The sequence below is a fragment of the Balaenoptera physalus genome (assembly GCF_965194825.1).
Source record: "Balaenoptera physalus genome assembly, chromosome: 8".
Lineage (NCBI taxonomy): Eukaryota > Metazoa > Chordata > Mammalia > Artiodactyla > Balaenopteridae > Balaenoptera > Balaenoptera physalus.
Genome location: NC_138887.1, coordinates 109,502,935 through 109,523,297, shown reverse-complemented (window position 1 = coordinate 109,523,297; position 20,363 = coordinate 109,502,935). Strand labels below are relative to the sequence as shown.

The 20,363-nt window shown below is 38.6% G+C and overlaps 1 protein-coding gene across 7 annotated transcripts in view; it reads right to left on the bottom strand.

Moving 5' to 3' along the window:
* Window positions 1–20,363, bottom strand: part of UBN2 (ubinuclein 2) — a 76,782-nt gene that overhangs the window by 50,415 nt on the left and 6,004 nt on the right. For 3 of the 7 annotated variants that reach the window (XR_014266815.1, XM_082472859.1, XM_082472863.1), the window contains exons 2-3: window positions 19,716–19,811; window positions 373–474 (exon numbers count right to left, since the gene is read on the bottom strand). Coding sequence is in view for 6 of the 7 variants with exons in the window: in XM_082472859.1 (XP_082328985.1) it covers window positions 373–474; window positions 19,716–19,811 (198 nt within the window). In the remaining variant the exon portion in view is untranslated. The remainder of the gene's footprint in view (window positions 1–372; window positions 475–19,715; window positions 19,812–20,363) is intronic. The other 4 variants (XM_082472860.1, XM_082472858.1, XM_082472861.1 and 1 more) reach the window with 3 other exon arrangements.

Here is a 20,363-nt window from a genome sequence, read left to right as displayed (position 1 = left end):
TCAACCCAATAGCTCCAGTCTTCAAGATCACGTGGTTCTTATCTGGAAGTCATTTCAAAATATACCTGCTCAAGTTTGGGAATATCAATAAAAATTCAAGATGTAAATAACCTTTGATCAATAAATCCCACTGCTAGAAATTTATCCTACACATATATTTGTACTCTATAATTATCTTCATACATACTCAAGTACAAAAAGAGAAATGTATACAGATGCTCAACTATTTGTAAGCGCATAAAACTGGAAACAATTTAGATGTATATTGAAAGGGGATTAGTTAGTAAAAACACTTGCTGAAACATTTACTTTTTCCTTGAATTCTACTATCCAAGTAAAGAATTGCTGCTATATTAAAGATACATTACTCACAGCCTCTGAATTATCAATAAATGGATCTGTCTCATCATAGCCAAAGCCTATATCGATTAAATCTTGTAGCCGATCCTTCCGGTGTTTACGGGGCTTCCCACCCTGTGAAGAACAGATATGTTAGACTGATTCAGTACTCATGCTGTTTCCATAAAATTAAAAAACACCTGTTAGAAAATAAACAAATCGGACCTAATGAAACTTCAAAGCTTTGGCACAGCAAAGGAAACCGTAAACAAGACGAAAAGACAACCCTCAGAATGGGAGAAAATATTTGCAAATGAAGCAACTGACAAAGGATCAATCTCCAAAATATTCAAACAGCTCATGCAGCTCAATATCAAAAAAACAAACAACCCAATCCAAAAATGGGCAGAAGACCTAAACAGACATTTCTCCAAAGAAGATACACAGATTGCCAACAAACACATGAAAGGATGCTCAACATCACTAATCATTAGAGAAATGCAAATCAAAACTACAATGAGGTATCACCTCACACCAGTCAGAATGGCCATCATCAAAAAATCTACAAACAATAAATGCTGGAGAGGGTGTGGAGAAAAGGGAACCCTCTTGCACTGTTGGTGGGAATGTAAACTGATACAGCCACTATGGAGAACAGTATGGAGGTTCCTTAAAAAACTAAAAATAGAACTACCATATGACCCAGCAATCCCACTACTAGGCATATACCCTGAGAAAACCATAATTCAACAAGAGTCATGTACCACAATGTTCATTGCAGCACTATTTACAATAGCCAGGACATGGAAGCAACCTAAGTGTCCATCGACAGAGGAATGGATAAAGAAGATGTGGCACATATATACAACGGAATATTACTCAGCCATAAAAAGAAATGAAATTGAACTATTTGTAGTGAGGTGGATGGACCTAGAGCCTGTCATACAGAGTGAAGTAAGTCAGAAAGAGAAAAACAAACACCATATGCTAACACTTATATATGGAATCTAAAAAAAAAAAAATGGTTCTGAAGAACCTAGGGGTAGGACAGGAATAAAGACACAGACCTAGAGAACGGACTTGAGGACACGGGGAGGGGGAAGGGTAAGCTGGGATGAAGTGAGAGAGTGGCATGGGCATATATACACTACCAAGTGTAAAATAGATAGCTAGTGGGAAGCAGTTGCATAGCACAGGGAGATCAGCTCGGTGCTTTCCACCTAGAGGGGTGGGATAGGGAGGGTGGGAGGGAGACGCAAGAGGGAGGTGGTGATATGGGGATGTATGTATACGTATAGCTGATTCACTTTGTTATACAGCATAAACTAACACAATGTTGTAAAGCAATTATACTCCAATAAAGATGTTAAAAATAAATAAATAAATAAAACTAAGAACAACAACAAAAAACCTGTTAGAAGAATTTCTAAATGATTTCTGTAGATTAATTCCCCTCAGGAGGTTGAATTTAAGTTCCCTCACACCTTGAATGTAAGTTGTACCTAGGGACTTACTCCCAAAGAGTACAGTATGACAAGGAGGAGACAAAGTAACTTTACAGTGAAAAACCTAACACTACTCAGCCAGGCGATCAAGGTCGACATCAACAGTGATACGTCATGTTGATAGCATTACCCTTGACATGATGAGACACAAATGGCACTTTACCTTTGTGGTCTTCCTCTCAAAAGCCTATAACCTCAGTTGTAGGCTAACCACAAGATAAACATCATGACAAACTAAACCACAAGAAAAACACCAAACTAAACTGAGGGACATTCTACAAATAACTGACCAGTATTCCTCAAAGCTGTCAAGATTATCAAAAACAAAAATCTGAAAAACTGGCATAGTCTAGATAAGCCTAAGGAGACATAATAACTAAATGTCATCTGGTATCCTGGTTGGGATCCGGGGACTAAAAAAGGACATTAGGGGAAAAATAGTAAAATTTGAATAAAACACAGCGTTAATTAACAGTAATGTACCAATGTTGGTTTGTTAGTTGTAACAAATCTACTCTACAAATATGAGATGTTACAGGGGAAAGTGGATGAGAACTATATGGAAACTCTTTGTATTTTCTTTGCAAATTTTCTGTAGATCCAAACTATTCTTAAAATTATTTTTTTAATGTCCTAGATTTATTTATACACATAGACATACAAGAAAATAAAAAATGAACGCATGCAAAAACTGGTGAAATCTGCAAGACATGACTTTCCTTTGGTTTCAATTCCCATAGTGCATGTCTCTCAATGCAAAGTGTCACTGGTTCTAATTGGTGAAAGATGGCTGAGTTTTGTGCAACATGGCTCTTAAATGAGAGCAAATTGTTTCATCTTATTTCCACGTAAAGAAATGATCTTTGGGCTTCCCTGGTGGCGCAGTGGTTGAGAGTCTGCCTGCTAATGCAGGGGACACGGGTTCGAGCCCTGGTCTGGGAAGATCCCACATGCCGCGGAGCAACTGGGCCCGTGAGCCACAGCTACTGAGCCTGCGCGTCTGGAGCCTGTGCTCCGCAACAAGGGAGGCCGCGATGGTGGGAGGCCCGCGCACCACGATGAAGAGTGGACCCCGCTCGCTGCAACTGGAGAGGGCCCTCGCACAGAAACGAAGACCCAACACAAGCAAAAAATAAAAATAAATAAATAAAATAAAAATTAATTAAAAAAAACAAAAAAAACAAAAACAAATGATCTTTTCCAGTGTTCACGTGACAAAAACAAATATGATGGACTTACTGAGAAAAGTCTCCAACATGGTACCATTTACTTTCTAACTAATTTGTAAAGGTAATTCTGACTAAATGCTATATTTGTATTGCATACTGATGTTAAAAAACCTAATCCCCATAACTATGAGTCCAGTGTATGTTTTTCAATGAAAAAACTTTTACTATACCATCACCACCAAGAGGGTCATTTTGGTGTGAGATAAGTAACAGCTCTCATGTTTTTAGATTTTACAAGTTCCGAAAACAATTTTGGAGACCAACACAGGGTGGCAACCCTTTTATTTTGCTAAACAAGACCACTGAAGGCATAATCTCAGAATAAGAACAATTCTTCTCAAGAGACACCAACTGGCAACTTAAACATACCTACACACACATACACACATGCGCGCGCACACACACAAAACGTATGTATATGCTTAAATGCAACACATAAATAAAGTGTCCTTATTTTTTCCATATGCTAGGTCTGCAAGCTGGAACTCTTACACTAGGTTACAGAATTACAGTGAGAGTAAGAAGTAAGGAAAGGAAAAAGATATTTCTATGTTAGAAGTTATTCTACCAAGAAAAAGTAACACACAAGCAGTTAAACACACGAGGGAATGTTTCGCCCAAAAAGGAGAGAGAGAGTTCTAATAACATAAAAATCCACAGACAAAAACTAATGAGGAGGACTACCCTGTCACATATTAAATATATGTAAAGTTATAGGAGTTAAAATAGATATGACAGGAATACAAGAATGAATTTAATATGAAAGAGGCAACATTACAGCTCAATGGAGAGCAATTAATAAATAAATGGAATTAAAGTAAGACGCCAATTTCATCTATCAAATTATAAACTTTTAAAATTCTGGCAAGATGGAGAAGAAACAGGACTGCTCAAACACTGCTGATAAGAGTATACCAATAAAACTCTTGGAAAGTGATCTGAAAGCATCTGCCAAGAAATTCTGCCATACACTTACATTTTCTTCTTTTGTCTCTACTATGTTTTCCAAAATTTCTATGAAGTATTAATGCCAAAATGGAAATATACTAAAATTAGTTTTAAAACTCTTCATCATATTTGACTCAATAATCCTACTAAGTTACATATCTTATTTTGAACTACTACTTAGATTCAAAAGTAACTGTTAAAAATGTATGCTATAGGGACTTCCATGGTGGTCCGGTGGTTAAGTCTCCATGCTCCCAACGCAGGGGGCCTGGGTTTGATCCCTGGTCAGGGAACTAGATCCCGCATGCCACAACTAAGAGCCCACATGCTGCAACTAAAAGATCCTGCATGCCACAACTAACACCCAGCCAAATAAATTAAAAAAAAAAAAATGTATGCTGTAGAAAGCAATATGTGTAATCTACAGATTCAACACAATCCTTATCAAATTAGAACAAAAAATTTTACAATTTGTATGGAAGCACAAAAGACCCCAAATAGCCAAAGCAATCTTGAGAAAAACGGAGCTGGAGGAATCAGGCTCCTTGACTTCAGACTATACTACAAAGCTGCAGTCATAAAAACAGGATGGTACTGGCACAAAAACATAAATAAAGATCAATGGAACAGGACAGAAAGTCCAGAGATAAACCCATGCACCTATGGTCACCTAATCTATGACAAAGGAGGCAAGAATACACAATGGAGAAAAGACAGTCTTTTCAATAAGTGGTACTGGGAAAACTGGACAGCTACATGCAAAAGAATGAAATTAGAACATTTTCTAATACAACACACAAAAATAAACTCAAAATGGATTAAAGACCCAAATGTAAGACTGGATACTATAAAACTCTCAGAGGAAAACACAGGCAGAACACTCTCTGACATAAATCTCAGCAAAAACTTTTTGATCCACCTCCTAATGAAAATAAAAACAAAAATAAACAAATGGGACCTAACTAAACTTAAAAGCTTTTGCACAGCAAAGGAAACCATAAACAAGATGAAACGACAACCCTCAGAATGGGAGAAAATATTTGCAAATGAAGCAACTGACAAAGGATTAATCTCCAAAATATACAAACAGCTCATGCAGCTCAATATCAAAAAAAACAAACAACCCAATCAAAAAATTGGCAGAAGATCTAAATATTTCTCCAAAGAAGACATACAGATGGCCAAGAGGCACATGAAAAGATGCTCAACATCACTAATTATCAGAGAAATGCAAATCAAAACTACAATGAGGCATCACTTCACACCAGTCAGAATGGCCATCATCAAAAAATCTACAAACAATAAATGCTGGAGAGGGTGTGGAGAAAAGGGAACCCTCCTACACTGTTGGTGGGAATGTAAATTGGTAGAGCCACTATGGAGAACAGTATGGAGGTTCCTTAAAAAACTAAAAATAGAGCTACAATATGATCCAGCAATCCCACTCCTGGGCATATATCCGGAGAAAACCATAATCTGAAAAGATACATGCACTCCAATGTTCACTGCAGCACTATTTACAATAGCCAGGACATGGAAGCAACCTAAATGTCCACTGACAGAGGAATGGATAAAGAAGATGTGGTACATATATACAGTGGAATATTACTCAGCCATTAAAAAGAACAAAATAATGCCATTTGCAGTGACATGGGTGTACCTAGAGAGTGTCATGCTGAGTGAAGTAAGTTAGACAGAGAAAGACAAATATCATATGATATCACTTATATTTGGAATCTAAAAAAATGGTACAAATGAACCTATTTACAGAACAGAAATAGAGTCACAGATGTAGAAACAAACTTATGGTTATCAAGGGGGAAAAGTAGAGGGGAGGGATAAATTGGGAGACTGGGATTGACATATACAAACTATTATGTATAAAATAGATAACTAATAAGAACCTACTGTGTAATACAGGGAACTCTACTCAATAGTCTGTAATGACCTCTATGGGAACAGAATCTAAAAGAGTGACAACAAAGACCCAACGCAGCCAAAAATAAATAAATAAATAAATTTATTAAAAGAGTGAATATATGTATAACTGATTCGCTTTGCTGTACAGCAGAAACTAACACAACACTGTAAATCAACTATACTCCAATAAAAATTAATTAAAAAAAAAAAGAAAGCAATATGTTAGATCAGGGGTCCCCAACCTCCAGGCCACGGACCAGTAACAGGCCACGGCCTGTTAGGAACTGGGCCACACAGAACGAGGTGAGCAGTGGGTGAGCAAGTGAAATTTCATCTGCTGCTCACCATCGCTCATGTTAACACCTGAACCAACCCCACCCCCGTGTGTCCGTGGAAAAACAGCAGTCCCTGGTGCCAGAAAGGTTGGGGAACGCTGTGTTAGATGTCACAAGGAACTTAGATTTAAATATGAAGTCTTTGCCCTAAAGGAAGTTAAAAGAAGATAATCTGCTCAACAAATTAACTGAGCACCTACCAAGTGCCAGCCTTCATGGATTTTATATTGATAGTATTGTGGAGAAGAGAAAGATTAAATAATTATAGTAGTAATAAATGGTAAAAAGGGAATTATAGGTGGTACTGGATTTTTTAACAGAAGACCTAATCAAGGCTTTCCTGAGATATTTATGCCCAGACAAGGAAGAGTGGAAGTAATCACTTGTGGAAGCCACAGAAAGTATTGGAACTGGGAAGTAGCCTGGTAAGATTAGTGCTTTAACAAAATCACTCTGGCCATTGTGGTGGGGAATGAACACAGTCGGGGAGATGAGTTAGGAAAGAAAAAAATGCAGATTTGCAAGAAAGTCACAAGTTACTGGGGGCATAAAACACATATTTAAGTACCAATCATGATAACGATGACGATAGCCACCATCCCCTGAGCGCTAACTTCGCATTAGCACCTGTTCTAAGTACAGCCATGTATTATCTCCCATTTAACAAACAGGAAAAACTACACCTTGGAAAAAACAAATAACTTGTCTAAGCTCAGAGAGAAAGTAACAGAGCCAATTTTCAAACTCATGAGCATCTGACTCCAAAGTATCATTCTATTAAAAGTTCTGTAGGAGAAGTGATAGAAATTCTGGGGTCATTTTTCCACTCGGAGACACATAAAACTCAATACCAAAACTCAAACCAGTGTTCCTGCTGTCAATCATCTCCAAATTAGCTTCCCCCACTTGACATTTCCATTTTATTAACTCTATTTTTCTGCCTTAAAACTTCAGTATTAACTAAAATTACAAAGGTTGATGACAGCAAGTATTAACAAGGATGTGGAACAATTCAAACTCTCCTACATGCTGGTGCAAAATGATACACCCACTTTGGAAAACAATTTGGCAGTTTCTTATAAAGTTAAACGCACACTTATCATATGACCTAACAATCCCTCTCTTAATATTTCCTCAAGAGAAGTGAAGACATATGTTCACACACACACTTGTGTTCCAATGTTAGTTTAGAGCAGCTTTACTCTTACCACCCACAAACTGGAAACCACCCAGTGCCCATCACCCGGTAAGTGGATACACAGACTGTGGTACATCCATACGCTATGCAGCAATAAAAAGGAAGGAACCACTGATAACATGCAAAACATGGATGCGCTTCGAAAGCATTATAATCAGTGAAAGAAGCCATGTACAAAAGACTGTAAGATTCCATTTATAGGAAACTCTAGAAAAAGAAAAAACAAAAACCAAAAATCTACAGAAACAGGAAGTAGATCAGAGGTTGCCAGGAGCCCGGGCTGGAGAGGAGAGGATTACCTGTAGAGAGATAAAAGGGAACTTTCTGGGGTGATGAAATTTTTCTATATCATAATTGTGGTAGTGGGTACAGGACTATGTATATTTAACAAAATACACCAAATTGTATACTTGAATGAACTGTATTTATTTATACTTCAATAATGATGATTTTTAAAAACGCTTATTAATTCTACTTCAACTCTCTCTCCCCACAAACCTTTGTTCATATGATTATTCACATCGACAGCTTCCTCTCTATTCTAACTGCTGTTGCTTATAATCCTGGCCATTGTTTTCAACTTAAATGTAATGAATGCCTTAATTAGCTTCTCCTTCCTCATATTGATTCTCAGTTCATCCTGCCTAACATCATCTAATATTTCTGATTCCCTTGCTCAAAATGCTTCAGAAGCATCCTACCTATTACAAAATACACCCAAAACCCTTAATAAGGCAGTAATTAAATGCCTTCTACATGTTGGCTCAAACCACCTTTCCAACTTTTTTCTTCGGATTTTCTGACTTGAACACTTCAATCCATTCAGTTTATAGATCCACTCTCCTCCCGAACACACTTGCTTATCTTTCCTCATGCTTCCCCCTTATTGGGAATAATCTCTTATTCCTCTCTGAATTCTCCCACCCTTTACTGCTCAGCCCAAGTTTTTGGTTTTTTTTTTTTTTTTTTGAAATTTATTTATTTATTTATTTATTTATTTATTTATTTATTTATTTATTTTTGGCTGCGTTGGGTCTTCGTTGCTGAGCACGGGCTTTCTCTAGTTGCGGCGTGCAGGGGCTACTCTTTGATGCGGTGCGCGGGCTTCTCATTGCAGTGGCTTCTCTTGTTGGGGAGCACGGGTTCTAGGTGGGTAGGCTTCAGTAGTTGTGGCACACGGGCTCAGTAGTTGTGGCTCATTGGCTCTAGAGCGCAGGCTCAGTAGTTGTGGCGCACGGGCTTAGTTGCTCCATGGCTTGTGGGATCTTCGCAGACCAGGGCTCGAACACGTGTCCCCTGCATTGGCAGGCGGATTCTTAACCACTGCGCCACCAAGAAAGTACTTCAGCCCAAGTTTTAAACCTTTTCTCCTAGATGTTTTCTACTCAAAATCACAATGATCTTTTTCTGCTCTCCTAACGTATTTTTTGTCTAGGCACAACTAGCTGCCTAAAAAAGATTTACTTAGGGAAAACTAGAAAAACAAATAGGTTCTGTTTTAATGGGCCTAACAAGACATATGCAGAAGTCCAAATAACTTACGCGTAAGTAGACAGATTTAGGAACATTTAAGTCTAGTCAAGGCTACCAGTAGTTACCACAGGAAAAGATAGCAGTTATTAATAGTTCTGAGTCCATATCTAATATATGCAATAAAATGGTTAAATAAGTAAATGTGACTCTTGTCAATGACAGTAACCAAAATGGCTAATGCTTTTACTTAACTATAACAGTATTAATCTGACTAAAATGGCTCTCAAAATAGGATCTTAGAAGTATGCGCTTTCCCAAGAATCATAGCAATTAAAGCATCCTAACAATGATAAAGGTATAAATTATATATACTATGACAAATCTATGCAATATTAACAGCCGTTTTAAAACAGTGTGGTAGAAGAATATTTAATAATATAGAAGGCAGCAAAAGCAGTTTACCAAATGTTATGTATAGTTCAGGCTGTTCACAGAAAAGGTAATATTGATGCTCACTAAGCATCTGAAAGTGTTCAACCTAACTGGTAATCATGGAGGCAACATTAAAATAACAAGATACTGCTTTTTCAACTATCATACAAATAGTAGGATCTCATTTAAGAAAAACACAACAATATACATCTATAGCTATATATTATATATATAATGCTCAAAGAATTGTAACACGTAGATAACCATGACCATTACCAGTGTGGAAGGGATAAAACTGGAGGCAGTGGTGAAGGAAGACTTTGGCTTAACATGTATATTTGAATTTGTTTTTAATAACTGGAATGTGTTCATGTAATACTCAAGTGATTAAAAAAGTGCAAGAGAGGACATACATAAGCTCATATGCATTTTTAAAAGCCCTAAAAGGGTACACATCAAACTATTAACAGTGGTTATGCCTGGAAGTGGGCTTAGAGATGATTAGGTGATTTTTATTTTCCTCTCTTTGTTTATCTGTATTTATATATTCTTTTATAGTGAAAAAAATCTTTGAAATATGTAAATGCTTACATATACATAGATCCCTTGGGCAAGAAACTCAGTGATTATTTCTGAGAAGGGAGCTGATTAGCTGGGAGTCAGGGGTAGGAGGTAGATTTACTTTTCATTATATTATCTTTTGTATCTTTCAAATTTTTATTAAGCGCATGTATTACCCATTCAAGGAATTTTATTTTCTTAGGTCTGGACCATCAAATGTTCAATATCATTTACTGTTTGACTCCTTACACGGTTCTGCTTCCCAGGCCCACTGCAGGGAAAGAGTTTTGGATACACTATATGTGACACACCCATGCCCATGGTGGTTCTTTCTGAAATCCCCCTCCACTAGCCAGGGTGACACTGTCTTTGCTCTACCAAATACTGGCTTTCCGCCAAAGCATTACTGTTGGCACATCCCAGTTCCCTCCTGCATCACAGAGGCCAACAGAGTAGTTTTTCTGGCCTCGGTTTACTTTTCTTCACCTTCTGGCCTTACTGGAAAAACTCCAAGTCCCCGGCCTGCCTTCTGCCTTACCTTCCTTTTTCTATTCTCCAGATTACAATTCTCTAGTCCCCCAATTATGCTGAAATCCAGTGATACGCAAATGATATAAAGTGGAGCCAAACTTTTGACAGTTGCCAAAAAGGCACAAACCAGTTAATCCACGAAAAAAAAAAATTTTTTTTTTTTTGGTCGCACCACGCGGCTTGCAGGATCTCAGTTCCCCAATCAGGGACTGAACCCGGGACCACAGCAGTGAAAGCCAGGAATCCTAACCACTAGGCAATCAGGTAACTCCTTTTTTTTCAAAAATCCACAAATATTAAAATTCACCTAAAGGAACTCAAGACAGATTGGCAAAGGACTATACTATCGTGTCTTCCCTACTGGGCCTATGTTGAGCTGCTGTTTTTTTCAGCATCTGTGGCAAAAATACACTCTGCAGTATCATCGAAGTCTGACTTGATAAATTCTCTGGCCTCCTGCAGTTGCTGATGTTACAGTTTACACAATAAATGCATCTTATAAAAATACAAATTTTATTTTCCAAATTTAAAAAACCCTTGGGCTTCCCTGGTGGCGCAGTGGTTGAGAATCTGCCTGCCAATGCAGGGCACACGGGTTCGAGCCCTGGTCTGGGAAGATCCCACGTGCCGCGGAGCAGCTGGGCCCGTGAGCCACAATTACTGAGCCTGCGCATCTGGAGCCTGTGCTCCGCAACAAGAGAGGCCGCGATAGTGAGAGGCCAGCGCACCGCGATGAAGAGTGGCCCCCGCTTGCCGCAACTAGAGAAAGCCCTCGCGCAGAAACGAAGACCCAACACAGCCATAAATAAATAAATAAACAAATACTTTAAAAAATAATGACTCCCTTCTTAAAAAAACAAAACAAAACAAAAAAAACCCTTGAATTTTGCTACATCTAAGATGAAGAAACCCCTTTAAATCTACTCCCCTAGGGCACTAGTTCACACACTATGACTCAGAAAAAAACTAGCTTACTGAGTCATTAGTACCTGCTTAACCTGATAATCAGTGTTTCAAGCCAATGAAGTCCGATTACACTGTAACACTAAAATGGAAAACAACAAGTGTTCTTAGTACAGGACCCCCTATTGCCTTCAGGTAATAAGAAACCTAACTAATAACCAGCTTTCATTGATCACCTATGGAAGACAGAAGAATCACGACACCGCTAAGACTGTCGTCTGACAACTGAGAAGAAAATATCTGCTGGTCACAAAGCTTCCTATTTGTTCCAGCCCTGTCACAACCTTATCTTCTACCTTTACTAATTTTCTTAACCTACCAATAGAAAAGGGTAGAGATTTAAGTCAGTGGAAAGACAGTCAAGAGCTGACTTAACAGCACATAAATACTATACACAGATTTCTATAATCACCACTTATGGATACAGAACCTTCCTCCCAAATACCCTAAAACTGCTGATTCTCAACTGTTCCTAAGGGATTGAAGGAAGATGAAGAGAATTTATTTAGCTCAAAGAGGCCAAGGACTTATAAAAGGGCATGTCATGGCAAGCAATTACAATTGATAACTGTACTAAAGAAACAATTATTTGAGTGGAGAAGTCTCCCTTGCCCTTTAAAAAATCACACCCCTCAGACTGCTTTGAAAGGTTACTATTTCACATTTTTATTGTATTTGTTGTACTACACTATTACTGGTCAACAGAACCTAAATACACTGGTATTTGTGCTTTGTAAGTAGAATTTATTTTGTGGTGGTATTAACAAGTTGGCCCAAACTGCTTTACCCAAAGCCCTACCAAGTTGATCCTTAGAGACCAGACCTAACATAATGCTCAAACAAAGAGAGGAAAACCAGCCCAGGAAGTTCCCAAGGAAGCTCTACTGCCTCAGCAAGTGTGCATGATCATCTAATAATATGAATAACAGATAGAATTCTTAAAATTCCCAGATAGGGTACATAAATGCTTTCTAACATCCACTTATGTCAGTCTCATATTTGAGGACACTTTTCAAACAATTCATAATTATTTTAAGTATAAAAATATTTTTCCTTTCCACTCAGTTGAGTAGTATATATCGTGAAGAAGCCAATTTCATTGGAAATTATACAGTTATTCCAAGATATTGCCATCCTTTAAAACATAACTGGACAAAATCAGTTTTAAAAGCCATACCAAAAGAAAATCAAGACTTTTATAAATATACTGTTTTTGATTAAAAACAGTGTTAACTCTATTTCATCAAATGCCTTATTTGTAAAACTGCTCAAAATGACTTTTAAACCATCAAATCTACCCTTATTCTCCCTTTTATTTATTTATTACTATTAGTTTTTTGGCTGGGTTGGGTCTTCGATGCTGCGCGCGGGCTTTCTCTAGTTGCGGCGAGCGGGGACTACTCTTCGTTGTGGTGCGTGGACTTCTCATTGCGGTGGCTTCTCTTGTTGCAGAGCACGGGCTCTAGGCACACAGGCTTCAGTAACTGCGGCATGCGGGCTCAGTAGTTGTGGCTCACAGGCTCTTGAGCAGAGGCTCAGTAGTTGTGGCTCACGGGCTTAGCTGCTCCACAGCATGTGGGATCTTCCCGGACCAGGGATGAAACCCATGTCGCCTGCATTCTTAACCACTGCGCCACCAGGGAAGTTCCTATCCTCCCTTTTAAAATAAATATGAAGCTACTTAGGGCTCTGAGAGTCCAAAATCACAAAGAATTAAGCATCAAAGGTGGTACTATCAAAGGTGGTATTCAAAGTCTATGTGGTATAGTAAGCAGATTTTAAAGTCATAATGTGATTTTAAAAATGCTAATAAATGCCTGGCAGAAATACATGTCTTCCTGTTTAGAGAGTCATTCAGATTCAAACAGTATTAACTGCGATGTATCAGGTATTGTGTTAAGCACTTTCATTTAGATTACTGAATTTATATCCAATTCTAGGATAGCATGATCTTTCAAGATGGCTGGGGTAACAGAGTGCGAAAAATCACTAAAAGAAATCTGCCAACCACCATAGGTTATCCTATGCCCTAGAAGGCTTAGAGAACAAGTCTACACCCATCAAACCAAACCTCATTTCCTGATCTACAGTGTACATGGCCTCGGAAAAACATACACAACTTAGAAACCATCTAAAAACTGAACTGGAAAGTAGGATATTTAGTCTCCACATTTGGAGCCTTAAAACTGGGAATGAGGAAAGTCACGGGGGCCTCTTTAAACTGTATCCTGCTTCCTTCCTACAGTAACCAACAAGACAAATGTCAAATGTCAAAACTCGGACTTAGCTATTTATTAAGATTTATGTACAACAACCAATTTAATATACTCTAGGTAAAAGTAAGTGCTGAATACTTATACTGCTCTGTTCCCAAAAGAACATTTAGCAATTGATGCTGAATACACAGTGTCACATTACCTGAAGAGTAACATAACAGGAAATATGACATAGACAATAAAAATAGGACAGAATGGGGGAAAAAGCACAAACCAACCATTCAATACAGGGTTCTACACTCCCCATAATTTCTGCTATCACCAAAGCTGTCTCAATCCTTCTTCCACAAGCAACTGCTGCAGGGTAAGGCACATCCTATACTCCACAAGTAGCCTTCCCTTCTCCCTCAGGTGGCCGCTTGCTCCCCCTCACTCAACTCCTCTCCAGCACAAGCAACAGCTAGATATACTAAAGACCACAAAAAGCCCGTAAACTTGCCTCTCAGGCCTTCCAGCAAAACACAGAATTTATCACTAACATCGCTCTTGGACGCAGCCACATCTCAATGCATCCTATTTTTTTTTTGAAAACTACACATATAAGATTTATTTTATACTTTCCACCTCCTTGGTCATTGGACCTGTTATTACATTTGTCAATTTTCTGAGATCAAGTTGCATCCCATTTTTCTCCATATCTGGAAACCCCCAATTGAGTGTAACTTGCTCCATTCTCTGAAACTTCGTACAAATGCGTGCTCCTCCACAATGGAAATGGTACACGCTCCCACATGTACCACCAACCACTCTGCTTGCAGAAGAGAAAGGGCAGAATGTAAAAGTAGATGAACTGATGAGTTAAATATATTAGGAAAAAAATAGTGAAGCAAGTACACAAAGGTCTCAAACAAAAGCCTGAGAGCCGAATCTGACCCATAGATGAATATTTTGTTTGGCCCAGTAGGTGTTTTAGTTAGAAGCCCACATTTAAAAGTAAGAGATAATCAGATTTCCCTGGTGGTGCAGTGGTTAAGAATCCACCTGCCAATGCAGGGGACACGGGTTCGAGCCCTGGTCTGGGAAGATCCCACATGCCACAGAGCAACTAAGCCCGTGCGCCACAACTACTGAGCCTGTGCTCTAGAGCCCATGTGCCACAACTACTGAAGCCCGTGCGCCTACAGCCCATGCTCCGCAACTAGAGAAAGCCCGCACGCAGCAACAAAGACCCAATGCAGCCAAAAATAAATAAATAAATTTATTTTTTTAAAAAAAGTAAGAGATAACAGAGTAAAATCCAGATTTCAGCCTTCTTTTGAGAAATGGAAAGATCTGGCAACCCTAAGCCCAAATTCCTACAAAGTAACAAGGCTGGAACTGAGTAGCAATGTCCCCTTTAGACAGAGCACGTGCTGTCCCCTGTTTGGAACAATCCCCCACCTTAATTGTCCATCTGGCTTGCTTCACTGATTAATCAGGGGAAACTGGGGACATCTGAATTTGCTACTCCTGAATTTCAGGCACTAAAGTAACTAAAGGACAGTAAACAGTAGGTCAGGAAATATCTTCATTTGTTGCTTAACAGTGATCTTTTGTGAGAGCCTAGGATTGGACAAGGTATCTTCTCCCAGGTGACTTCTGGCTGATGATTTTTTTTTTTTTTTTTGGCTGCGTTGGGTCTTCACTGCTGCGCACAGGCTTCCTCTAGTTGCAGCGAGCAGGGGCTACTCTTCATTGTGGTGCACAGGCTTCTCATTGCAGTGGCTTCTCTTGTTGTGGAGCACAGGCTCTAGGCGCGTGGGCTTCAGTAGTTGCGGCATGCGGGCTTAGTTGCTCCACAGCATGTGGGATCTTCCCAGACCAGGGCTCGAACCCGTGTCCCCTGCATTGGCAGGTGGATTCCTAACCACTGCGCCACCAGGGAAGCCCCGGCTGATGATTTTCTTAAAGGGCTCCAAATAATCTGTTGTAGTCTTTAAGAAGACAACAATAGTTAAGAAGAATATGTAAAAAGTGACTGGAGGACGAAAAATAAAGGCCACTTGGAATAGAATGCCTGAACTAAAAGATCAAAATCAGTGGGGTCATCAATTAAAAGAGGTTAAAACCACATAGATGTTTACGTAAAAAGAATTTATGACAGGTACAGAATAAGAGCAATTCTCCACAAGAATGATATGTTTTAATTTCTGTTTTATGCAATGAAGTAATTCACTGCATTGGTCTAGCCCTCGGGGTAATCAAGAGGCCAGGTTAATATATCTGCCTGGGCTTCGCTGGTGGCGCAGTGGTTAAGAATCCGCCTGCCAATGTAGGGGACACGGGTTCGAGTCCTGGTCCAGGAATATCCCATGTGCCGCAGAGCAACAAAGCCCGTGAGCCACAACTACTGAGCCTGCGCTCTAGAGCCCATGAGCCACAACTACTGAAGCCCAAACGCCTAGAGCCCCCGCTCCGCAACAAGAGAAACCACGGCAACGAGAAGCCCCTGCACCGCAATGAAGACTAGCCCCCGCTCACCACAACTAGAGAAAGCCCATGCGCAGCAACGAAGATCCAACGCAGCCAAAAAAAAAAAAAAAAATACACACACACACACACACACACATATCTGGCTGCCTGGAAGGGAGAGAAAAATATTAGGTGTTTTAATGTCAATTCTTTTGCAAAATTAATCAGTTACTTGCTACTTCCTTAAATAAATTATTTTTCAGAAAAGAAAAAAAAGAATGATATGTTTAAGTGACTGAACAGCATTTCACATTTAGATAGTACTTTAAATATTTCAAACACTAATAATCTATTTTTCATCTTATTTTGACAAAACCCTTGTGCTATAAAGTTGACTAAGCAGACCTTATTTTCCCCTCACACATACTAAAGCATAAAAAAGCCAAGAGCCTTCACTAAGGTCACCTAGCTAGTTATGGCAAACAGAGGATCAGAATCTAGCTGCATTAACTCATAATCCCGGGCTCTTTCCACTACAATACATTGCTGCTGCCGCGTCTCATCTATTGCTAGCCTACAAAGGGTAGAAAGGAGGTTGAAAGTATCCATTCAAGTCTCCAAAATTCCTTCCAATTTCAAGAATGGGACTCCTACTCACTTTCAGGTCCCCAAAGGAGAGTCATTCATTTCCATAGGCCACTGCTTGGCCCTGAATTTGTGTGTCATATGTATGTTTTGTCTTCCCAATGATTTTGAAAGTTTCTCCAGGAGGCAGCAAATCCATGTCTCTTTGTATGTCCAACAAAAATGCTCAAATATTTTATTATTTATATACAAAATTTAACAAATAATTCCATCTCTCGTTCCAAGAAACAAAGGGCTAGAAGTAACCTTAAGTGATTTTCAGAAATAATGACAAGGACATCTAAGTTATATTATGAAGGGAAAAAAAGTAAGAAGAAAAGGTAGCTAGGGATACAAGTTTTATCTGTGTTTTATAAACCTCAAAGAACTAAGTCATCTTTTTGTCATCTGCAAAAAAAGAAATCTAACTTTGGTGGGTTAATATTTTGCAAATATCTAAAAGATTTTCTTTCACTTAAAATATAAATATATATATAGTGTTTGTATAAATAAATATACAACATATATGTATAAGTATACATATAGACGTCTGCATATGATATGCCTGAACACCAATAAAAATCTTTGTTGTTTAAGAGTGATCTTTTGTGAAGCCTAGAGCCTAGAGCTGGCAAGATATCTTCTCCCAGGTCACTTTTAGCCTGATGATTTTCTTAAAACGTTCCAAATAATTTGTTATAATATGCATATTTAACATTCACAGATATAATATTCATGGCATGCTTTTAGGTTTATGCACATAAAGCCTTCATGAGGTAGGACATTTTAAATCTCTACTTAGAATGGAAATAAGAGAGTCAGTAGCCAAAATAAAAATCTAGAGAAGAAATACAGCCCATTAATTTGGATTATAACAAGAGTAACATTTTATCCCTGCACAATGACAGTGCTTGGATATATCCCAGTTATTTTAAACAATTTTACACATCAACCAACTTCTTCAGAACACTGGTTTTTCTATGCCAAGAACTATCCAAAAGCTTCCCAATAAGATTCAATGCTAACTGTGAGGTACATTACTTACAGGATATGCTAGGAATTTTCCACTTGCAAAGGGCAATCTAATCCTTGGTGTTATAACCCATGGGGAAAAAAGGCACTCTAATATAGTGTTGGAGGGAGAAGAAACTGGTAATTTGATAATACTGTATATACCAAAACTATAAATGCATAAATCTTTTGACCTAAAAATTCCCCTTCTAGGAATTTGTTCTGAAGATAAACTTGAAAATGTGTGAAATGGCATGCTACTAAGTGATTTACTGCAGCACTATTAGCAGGGTAAATTTTTGGAAACAACTGAAATTATGTGGGGACTAGTTAAATAAATGGTGATATGTCCATACCATGAAATACCATGTAGCCTTAAAATGAGAGAGAGAAAGCTCTCTTTGTCCTGATATGAAAAAAATCTCCAAGATATAGTAAATGAAAAAAGCAAAGAGCAGAACCATGTAATGCATTCTGTAACATGTGTAAAAAGGGGTGTGGGGTAGGGGGAGGAATAATGTATACAGAGAGATACACATAAAATATCTCTGGAAGGACACCCAAGAATATTACTTGCCACTAGGAAGTGAAATTAGGTGGGTGGACAGTAGAATAAAAGGAAGATTTTTCACTCTATGTTTTTTTTCATTTTTGAATTTGAACCATGTAAATGTACTACCTGGTTAAAACATTAAACTTAACCAATGTATTAATCTGTATAAAAAGTACAGACAGTTATTTCAGGATTTATAATCTGAGAACACTGTATGATAATTAACACTACAAATGTAACAACTTTGGCTATTCCTTCCATGGAAACACCTATTAGTCCACCCCTAAAGATATTATACAGCCACAGAATACAGAGCCAGAAGGGGCTGTGAAAAACCTGAACATCTCAATTTACAGATAAGAAAACTATGGCCCAAAGAGGTTAAATAACCTCACCAATGGACACAACTAGTAGCTGGCAAAGTATGGCCTAGAACCTGACCCACGTTTCAAAATATTCTCATGTATTTTCTCCATCCCCAAACTGTTTCTTCATTACCGCAAAGAGCCAACAAGTGTCCACCAAGACTGTAGCTGCATTTTGAAGATAACATGAATGACAGAGCTAGTGTGAGCTGATATCCTATCTCTGTGAGATACTTTTCAATGCTCACAAGGGAACCACAAAGGGTAAGGTCTTGCTTCTCCTGGGTCATGTTTTAGCAAAGAGACAAAGGGTAGTTAAAGCCATAAGATAAAAATGGGGAGGGGATGGGGGGATCTTCCAACAAAGTCAATTATACTAGAAAAATTGAGAATAACATTAAGCAACTTTACAATCAGGTAATTCAAATTTATTTTTATATTAAAACAAACACCAATCTACTGTGGCAAAGAATATAAAATGCACATGAATTTTAAGGTAGACAAGATACTTATAAAGAAATTTCATGCTGCTTCTGATTGATCCTGAACCCAGTGGCCTAGAAGTACACACATGCATTCTCTTAAACTCTTAAGAGGCAGGAAGGCTTGAGAACTAGTACACCAAAGGAATTAAAATAGTGTTCTCAATGGCAGTGGAAAGAGCAAAGGATTAGAGCTAGACAGACCTGGATATGCAGCCTCATTCTTGCCATTGTGTGACCTTGGATCAGTTATTCAACCTTAAGCTCAGAGCCTGTTTCTTCATCTGTAAAATGTGGTCCATATTACTTACCTTGGAGTGTTGTTATAAGGATTGGAGGTAATGATGATAAGCAAACTGCCTGAACTCTAGAAGGAGTACAATAAATGATAGCTACTATTACAGCCATCACAAACCTATCAGAATCTTTATAGGACCATCTAACAATTTATTGCAGTTCAATCGGTTAGAACAAGATAATGTGAGCAATGGATGCTATCAGCCTTCCCAACCTGTCACAGAAAAAAAAAAATAGGCCAACAGGATAAAATTACCTACGTGAAAAGTTTATTATACTCACATATTTCATTTCAAACTTCTTAGCCAACATTTCCACTTCTTGCCTCTCTTGATGATCAGTATTGAATGGGTCTTCCGTGTAAACGGGCTTCTTCTGCTTCAAAGTGAATGGTAAAAGAAATAGAAGTATTAATATTACTTCAACCAGAGTTGAATATATCTAAATTTAAAAAATGAGTCAATTTTTCCAAATATTAACAAATAAGTTAGAAGCATTAAAAAGTAACTAAAAAGGGACTTCCCTGATGGCAGAGTAGTTAAGAATCCACCTGCCAATACAGGCGACATGGGTTTGAGCCCTGGTCTGGGAAGATTCCACGTGCTGCGGAGCAACTAAGCCCGTGCGCCACAACTACTGAGCCTGCACTCTAGAGCCCGCGAGTCACAACTACTGAGCCTGCGCCCTAGAGCCCACGAGCCACAACTACTGAGCCTGTGCTCTAGAGCCCGTGAACCACAACTACTGAGCCTGCGTGCCACAGCTACTGAAGCCCCCGTGCCTAGATCCCGTGCTCTGCAACAAGAGAAGCCACTGCAATGAGAAGCCCGCGCACCGCAACAAAGAGCAGTCCCCGCTCGCCGCAAGTAGAGAAAGACCGCGCGCAGCAACAAAGACCCAATACAGCCAAAAATAAATAACTAAATTAAA